The sequence below is a fragment of the Pyrus communis genome, chromosome 12 (assembly GCF_963583255.1).
Source record: "Pyrus communis chromosome 12, drPyrComm1.1, whole genome shotgun sequence".
NCBI lineage: Eukaryota > Viridiplantae > Streptophyta > Magnoliopsida > Rosales > Rosaceae > Pyrus > Pyrus communis.
Window position 1 is genome coordinate 15,403,396 of NC_084814.1, and position 8,266 is coordinate 15,411,661.

An 8,266-nucleotide genomic window follows, 5' to 3' on the forward strand; every position below is an offset into this window, starting at 1 on the left:
TAATTTCTATCTATGGAGTCATGGACATTGCCACATGCAAGTCGAACAACAAACCAACAGAATGCCTTGTGGGAACACGTTTATGTTGGCAAAAACAAGAAATCTGTATCTGCCTTTTGGTTTTCCCAACATGAATGTGCTTCATCTACAAAAGGATATTTGTAGTATGCTTTGACAAAATTTGCAAATTTGAAAATGATTACTAATTCATAGAGTCGATTCTTATAAATGTCATCCTCGAAACAGCTAATCAATTAATCAAGAGAGAGAAGATAGATAAGATCTTGTCACATTGATATAGTGTGAGCTAAAGATAATTTAATGCTTAAATTAGATAATGAATCATCTCTTATGATCGAACTACGAACTATTTTTTCATCATAACTTGTAACGTTTAATCGTTGTTAGGCATAGTTAAGCGTCTTGATAGGCTAGCCTGGCAACGAAGGCTTCCTCTGGTGGCCTATACAACGAGATCTAAACTGCCTCATTACATGGGATCAAAATGAAGATGTAAAAAATTGAACTTTGAACTTCTTTCAACAATGAAACGAGAAATATTACTAAAATAATAACTGGCCCACTAAACAACTGTTTTTGATGTCAAGAAGTCCAATTATACGTCACTCTGCACCAGAACACACAGTCGATCCAAACACTTTCAATTTTCAATTTATTAATACTTTTTTTTTTTTAGCTAATATTTTACTTCCTTGATTCCTTCTTCTGGTAACAATCCCAAAAACCAAAAACAAAGCCCCTTTCTCTCTCTCTCTATCTTTCTTCGATGTCTACAATCTCTGCAAATCTGTGATGCAGAGGAGGAAGAACCAAAAGGGTTGTTCTTGAAAGATCGCCGGAAGGGGTTGAAGAACTGATGGATTTGCAGAGGCTTTGTGGGTTGGTTTTTGTTTCAGCTTTGACTGTTATACTGGTCGGTAATCCGAGCTCAGTCACTGCCGGGGATATAGTGCACGATGACGATTCTGCTCCGAAGAAGCCCGGGTGCGAGAACAATTTCGTTTTGGTAATCTAATGCTGCTTTTTCTCTCCAACCCTTTTAGGATTTTTTTTTTTTTTTTTTTTTGGATTATGAGTTTTGCTTTTTATGTTCATGGGTTTTGTGTAAAATTGGTTCATTTGTATATTTATCCGATTAGAAGTTCCCATCTTTGGTTAATTTGGAACTGTTAATTTACCCCCATGAAGTTAAAAGTATTGAATTTTCTTTGTTTAGGTTCTTTTTGGATTGGAATTGGGTGGTTGTTGTTGTTTGATTTTACTGAAATTGATACGAACAACATGAGTTACTGTTCAGTAAGTTTCTATATCCTCCCTGTTTCGGCATCCTGCTCATACTTATATATTTCCTTCTATTTTTTCTCCTGGCCTTCGAAATGTTGCCCTTTTAGGAGTTTGGGTAGGATGCTTATTGTTTTCCTCTATTAAGTTGAACTTTGGTAATTAATTTGAATCTGTACTTAATATTTTGTACTATCTCGTGATTATAAAGAACTGGCAATGGTAATGGTATTTGAGCTATGAATTTTTCGGGGACGGAGACATTATGGATGGATAAACTCTCCGTTCTTTTGGGTTTTGTCTCATAATGATGTTTCTTTGTCTATTTGTTTTTTAATTATATTTCGTTTCCTGTTTTAAATTGATAGTGAAATATGTAGACTTGTGGTCAGCTGTTATTGGCTGGGACGTATACCGTTGTTTCCATAAAATTCATTTTTTTCTTCAACTTGATAGTTCGTATCTGGATTTAAGGAAAGTTGGTTTTAATCGGGTTTATTGAAGCTTTTTTTTTTTTTTTTTCCTTTTTCTGGAGGGATCATGCAAAATAAACGACCTTTTAGCAATTTATATTTCTATGTATACATGATTACTGCTCTTTCACGAACTGTTTTGCAGGTAAAAGTTCAAACTTGGATTGATGGAGTTGAGGCAAATGAGTTTGTTGGTGTGGGTGCTAGATTTGGAACTACGATTGTTTCAAAGGAGAAAAATGCACAGCAAACTCACCTTGTTCTTTCTGATCCTCGCGATTGTTGCAGCAAACCAAAAAAGAAGGTTTTATGTTTAAACTATATTATCTTGACATTCATGGTCACACGTATCAAGCATATACATTATAGGTTTGTCAACATCAATTTCACATTTTGCTTTTTTGCAGCTTACTGGAGATGTCATCATGGTTGACCGAGGCCAATGCAAATTCACAACTAAGGCAAATATTGCCCAAGCTGCCAATGCTTCTGCTGTCCTCATTATAAATAACCAGAAAGGTAAGGATTTTGTGTTTCTGAAGTATGATGTGTAGCATTATGTAGTAATGATGCGTTCGGAAAGCTTGAGTATCTAAATATTTTATCTGTGGGTGTGTGTGTGTGTGTGTGTGTGTTCTTGTTGTTGTACTGCTTAGAGAGATTGAAACTATCATCCTAGTTCTCATTTTCCTGGATAAGAGACTAGTTTTTGAGATTTCAATTTGGTATATATGATGGTTGAAACATGGAAATGTAACAAGCGGAAATAAAATGCATTACAACCATTTTCATTTCATATCAAACTTGTCTCTTTTTGTTGCAGAACTTTACAAGATGGTGTGTGAGCCAGATGAAACTGCTCTAGATATTCACATACCAACAGTCATGCTCCCACAGGATGCGGGTTCGACCTTGGAAAAGATGTTAATGAGCAATTCATTGGGTAAGGTTCTTTACCCTCAGGTGATTTCTAAGCTGCAAAAGTTTGTAACTGTTCTCTGGGGATGGGTTTTTTTTTATTTTTTTTCGTTTTTTATTCTATAACTGGCTTATCCATTTGTCTCATCTGTTTGTACTTTCCACTCAGGTTCCAGGTTGCAAATAATTTTAGAACTTTTGTTGGGTATACTATACATGTGTATCTAATACCTTTACTGGATAGCTTTCTAATTGTAGGCTCTCTGCAGTGTCTGTGCAGCTGTACTCTCCAAAGCGACCTGTAGTTGACATTGCAGAAGTATTTTTATGGTTGATGGCAGTCGGCACCATCTTGTGTGCATCCTTTTGGTCTGCATGGAGTGCCAGAGAAGCAGCTATTGAACATGAAAGGCTATTAAAGGTCTCCTTTTCCCAACCTTGGCTAAATAGTTGTAGGCTTATATGCGCCCTCGCAGAGTGTTGTTCTACTGACATTTCGTTGTAAGTATTGACTTCAACATTATCTTGTCTTGTAGGATGCTGCTGATGAAATCCCACGTGCCAAAACTCCTTTAGGTGCTAGTGTAGTAGACATCAGCACAACGTCAGCAGTCTTGTTTGTTGTTGTTGCTTCATGCTTCTTGGTTATACTGTACAAGCTTATGTCATCCTGGTTCGTCGTGCTTTTGGTGGTTCTTTTCTGCATAGGTGGTGTAGAGGTATGAGTCCTCCCATTTCTAATTAGCGACACAATATACCTCTGCATGCTCACTTATATACTTACACAAAGCATTTATCTCTCAAGTTCCCTGCACAGTAAACATTTACGTTCTGAAGTTGTGCAGGCTTTAGTTTTGTAATGTTAACGTATTTGACATTATATATTTTGTGCTTATTGCTTTATCGAATGATTATATCTAACTTCATCAATCTTCATATCCAGGGATTGCAAACTTGCTTGGTTGCATTGTTGTTGAGGTACAGTTTGTTTCATCTCTTATTGAAACAATCTCTGACACTTTATTATGATTCTCCTTTTGGTCACCTGACTAGTGACAGTGCGCTTGCTGTCCATCAGTTTTTGTCTATTTATTTTTCAGTGTCTGTGTGACTGTATGCATGTGGGCAAATCAAATTTTTAATGGAATACTTCTTTATGTCCCTTTTATCTGGGGATGGTTTATCATAAGATGATTGGGAAGTTGTTTTCAATGTGGGAATTGTTATTCTTCTGATCTTCTGATTCTCTGAATATTTTCTAGAACATTATTCAAGACACAATCTCAAGTTCTAGTTTAATTTGACTAAATCATTTCAGTAAAGTAAAGACAGACCAGAAAACTGGTGGCAGTGTACATTGAATGAGTCACCCAGTGTGAACTTGCTTTAAGGTCTTAAATTAATTATGCATTTTCGCAGGTGGTTCAAACGTACCGGAGAATTGTACATTAAACTACCTATCTTGGGAGCAGTCTCATACCTAACTTTGGCTGTTTCTCCGTTCTGCATAACATTTGCTGTTCTTTGGGGAGTTTATCGCAACCTTTCCTTTGCCTGGATTGGTCAAGATATACTTGTAAGATTATTTGTCCTATCAAAAGAATTTTTCCCAATGGCATCATAGATTTTGCCCCTTCTTTCTTGAACTTAAAGCTATGCAGTATAGATTTTGTCTCAACTGATGGTGGCTTTAATTTTAATGAATCTTTGATCAGGGAATTGCGTTGATAATCACAGTTCTTCAAATTGTTCGAATACCTAATCTGAAGGTAATACTTTGAACTTGTATGTTTGACTGGTATTCCTCTTTTTGGCCTGAAATTATTGTGGTTGGTAAAAACAGAGTAGGCAATTCGTTTTCCAAACACTCTAAATCACTGCTCATTTGTGGAACTAATTGACTGTAATTATGGGGTTGTAGCATTTAAAGTACAGGGTGTCCACGTGTGCAGCTGAATATCTCTGCGTTTGAAAATTCTACTGGAATTTGATTGACTTAAGTATTTACACGTATTCTTCTTTTTGATTTGCTATGGTGTCTCTACTTTACTGAATCAGAAATTTCAGATGTGTATTTCTTCCTTAACAATTATCTAGTCATTCTAAAAGTTGATAAAAAAAAACACTTGTCTTTTTTGACAGTGGATGGTAGCTGTTCATCTCAAAAGCTTTAATGAGAAGATACCGGATAGTATATACTATATATATGTGTAAGCTTTCCTAGAAACTGATGAGAGGTGGTATTGTTAATTAGGTGGCTACGGTCCTCCTCAGTTGTGCCTTCTTGTATGACATCTTTTGGGTGTTTGTTTCTAAGAAGTTGTTCCATGAAAGCGTGATGATTGTGGTAAGTGATCCTTGCATGTTTCTCCACTTGCTTTATTTAAGGCCCCTATGACATAAACATTTCATTTTTGAAGGATTTGAAATGCCTGAGAGTCATTTTAACGGCTTGGTCTCCCTTTTACAGGTAGCTCGTGGCGACAAAAGTGGAGAGGATGGTATTCCAATGCTACTAAAGATCCCACGCATGTTCGACCCATGGGGTGGTTTCAGCATCATAGGATTTGGTGACATCCTATTACCAGGCCTGCTTGTAGCATTCTCGCTCAGGTTTAACCTCTACGTCCTATCCCCAATTTGCAAAAAGACTTGTTATCAGCATTTCTCCATGTGTCAAATCTTGGGGCTGTTTATATGCAGTGAAATAATAAATTTACGACTATTCATGGTTTTCCCAGGTATGATTGGTTGGCAAATAAGACTCTCCGTGCTGGATACTTCATTTGGGCAATGATTGCTTATGGATTAGGTAAGATATAATAAAGAGCGTTTTTCGACAGCTACTTTAAGGTTTTAGACGTGTTTCGCGGAAGAAAAACATGATGTTTCACATTCTTTGGCAGGTCTTCTCATCACATATGTGGCATTAAACTTGATGGATGGGCATGGCCAACCAGCACTTCTTTACATTGTTCCATTTACACTTGGTAAATCCCTTTCTTTCTCGTTCACTGTAAACCTAGTCCAATGCACTTTGGCATTTAAAGTTTAAACACATGAATATAACCGAAGGGCATCACACGTGCAATAGTTTTTCTCTTATCAAGCGATCAAGAACCAGTGCGGATACTTTGTTTCCGTATAATATTGGGATGCTAGATGGTGTGGTTTTAAGTTAAACTGATCAAAATTTACACTCCAATGCAGGCACTTTGCTGACATTAGGTAAGAAGAGAGGTGACTTGCAGATTCTGTGGTTTAGAGGAGAACCGGAATGGCCCTGCCCACATATTGAGCTTGAAGGTAGTCACGAAGTGAACGAATAAAAGTTTAGAAACCATTTTCTTGTATGATATTTTAGTGTTGGCATTGTATAATTAGTAGAAATCTGGTAAAGAACCGACGAGCTTCGACTAATTTGGTAATCTTGCCCGTAAGCTTATTGCTCTTTAAATTGAACGAGCGCGCTCTCTTAACTATAATTGCGTTCGTTTGGCATCGTCGGTTGTCAACTTGATGAATGGTAAGGCAAGGTGGATAGCAAATTTGCAGAGTTTTATTGACATAAGCAAAGAACATATAGAAACTCCGAAATCATATGTACTTCAACCAAGCAACAACAGAAGTGCAAAAAGACATATAAAGGGTACAAACGACGATAAGTATTAGAATTCATTATGACCGCGACGATGTCCAGCGGTCTCACTGCAGGTCAAGTGTTTGCACCTGACTCGCATTCAGGAGCATCACGATACCCCGCCGCTGAACCATGTCTGCTTCAACACTGTCAACTACGAGGGGACGATAGTTGACAGTTGTGAGCTGAATAGACCTACTGAATCGGTTTCCATTGGCCGGTACATTCTGGATCTGCTCCGAGAGAGCAGACCACTCGTTTTCCAGGCTCCGCATTGCAGGGTCTGGTATATAAGGAGGGTTGTCTATCCCCATTCTAGTGCCGACTTGACTCTCAATGTACCGGAACCTTGCCGCTTCCGAGACCATCTGAATGATCACAATAAACGCTGCGGCTTGGTCGGAGTGGGATGCCGCATAGTGCAACTTACTGATGGCGTTATCGAGTTCATTGCGTCCCAGGGGGATTTGCTCAAGCATAGGTATATTCTCATGTATACGTGACCCTGGAGCACCTGATGCACTTGATTGTGCTGTACGTCGTGCATGTGGTCCAAGCTCGGGGTAGTCTCCGGTGAAAGGGAGCACAGTCCGCGTGGACTGGGTGGCGCCGAGGGCGGTGGGGAATTAAGTGTGCGTTGGAGCTGGTTTTTTAGCGTCATTTGCAAGTATGTAGGATTTATTACCAGAACGATATCCCACCACATAAACGTTTACTACATCGATTGCGACCCTGACGGTGTCGCCGTTATAGTTGGTGAGATCAACATAAAGAAAGCGCTGCGCGTCTGGCACGTCTTTTATTCGGGGCAGCACCGGTATACCATGTGATGTCGGTCGTCCGGCTGTGAGTCGGGCTCGTAGTGCTTCGATGAATGCTGTGTATGTCCTAGGGGTTGCCTTCAAAAGAGAGAGGGCAAGTGCCATGTTAAAGCAAGAACAAGGAAAATTGTATCAAAAACTATCCTCGTTCTATTTGAGGGATTTGTGTTATTTGATGAGGAGCGTTGATATATATATATATATATGTGTGTGTGTGTGTGTGTGTGTGTGTGTGTGTGTGTGTGTGAATCGGGTTGGTAGTTCAGCATTGCAAAATATCCCAATTACAAAATATCCTTCGAACACGCAACACTATTTTGACAGCGGATTTTTTAATTAAAAAAATCTATTCCAATCTTTTTTTTTCTTTCTACTAAAAAAGATTTTGAAATGTTTATATCATCAACTAAGATGTTAAAAAGGAACTCGAAACTAATACAATCCCATTTAAAAGAACTTCTAAGTTTTTGAATAAACGCTGCGCAGAATGTTGCTTTCTTGACGAACAAACTCGAACGAAACAGACCCCACATCATTTGTAATAGCATGCTTTCCACCTCCGCATCAACACCGAACTCTTTCCTTATCATCCTAATAACTTTACGAGCATCGGACTCTATGATAATGCTTGACAAACCATGTCTGCTGCACTCCTCCAATCCTTTACTTCTAGAATAAAATCATGTATAAGATAAAAACTAACTCTAGTCTTTGGCTTTTAATTGTAATTTTTGAATATTAATTAGGTTTAGAATAATTATTGAGTTTTTTTATGTGTAGGTTATATATTAATTCCCATAGACAATAACAATGTTGGCTAAATCGCCAAAATGGTCCTAAGATTTGCATAACACATCATTTTGGTCCCTGAGATTATCCACCATCTATCATTTTGATCATTCCGTTAAAAACTCCGTTAAGTGTCTAGGAGCTCTTGGTCGGAAGTTTGGGCAATTTTTAAAGTTTCGTAACTTAATCGTTTCTTAACCAAATTCGATCCATAATATATCAAAATGAAGATAGGAAAGTGTAGAATAAGATTATACATATTTGGAAGCCCAGTGGTTGCCGGAGATGGCCAGAAAATAGCCTCAAAGTTGATTGGTTAGAGG

General features: G+C 38.1%; 2 protein-coding genes across 2 annotated transcripts; one reads left to right on the plus strand and one right to left on the minus strand.

The window, feature by feature from the left end:
- The first annotated feature begins 703 nt into the window (after positions 1-703).
- On the plus strand, positions 704-6,247 carry LOC137709776 (signal peptide peptidase-like 2). The gene is made up of 14 exons (XM_068448760.1): positions 704-1,027; positions 1,921-2,079; positions 2,183-2,294; positions 2,599-2,718; positions 2,963-3,114; positions 3,230-3,412; positions 3,637-3,671; positions 4,113-4,269; positions 4,409-4,462; positions 4,948-5,040; positions 5,164-5,306; positions 5,435-5,505; positions 5,600-5,683; positions 5,904-6,247. Exons 1-14 carry the CDS (start codon positions 878-880, stop codon positions 6,020-6,022), a joined length of 1,632 nt encoding a protein of 543 aa, XP_068304861.1. The 5' UTR covers positions 704-877; the 3' UTR covers positions 6,023-6,247.
- A 151-nt stretch (positions 6,248-6,398) lies between these two features.
- LOC137710062 (ribosome-inactivating protein bryodin II-like) lies at positions 6,399-7,259 on the minus strand. Its single transcript, XM_068449018.1, has 2 exons — positions 7,019-7,259; positions 6,399-6,901 (listed from the first exon to the last, which is right to left on the minus strand). Exons 1-2 carry the CDS (start codon positions 7,257-7,259, stop codon positions 6,399-6,401), a joined length of 744 nt encoding a protein of 247 aa, XP_068305119.1.
- Between the last annotated feature and the right edge of the window lie 1,007 nt (positions 7,260-8,266).

Coding starts and splice junctions, on each gene's coding strand:
- LOC137709776 (XM_068448760.1), top strand. CDS start 878: ATGGATTTGCAGAGGCTTTGTGGGTTGGTTTTTGTTTCAGCTTTGACT. Junction 2,295..2,598: donor CATTATAAATAACCAGAAAG/GTAAGGATTTTG, acceptor TTTTTGTTGCAG/AACTTTACAAGATGGTGTGT. Junction 3,672..4,112: donor TTGGTTGCATTGTTGTTGAG/GTACAGTTTGTT, acceptor GCATTTTCGCAG/GTGGTTCAAACGTACCGGAG.
- LOC137710062 (XM_068449018.1), bottom strand. CDS start 7,259: ATGGCACTTGCCCTCTCTCTTTTGAAGGCAACCCCTAGGACATACACA. Junction 6,902..7,018: donor TGTGGTGGGATATCGTTCTG/GTAATAAATCCT, acceptor CTTTCACCGGAG/ACTACCCCGAGCTTGGACCA.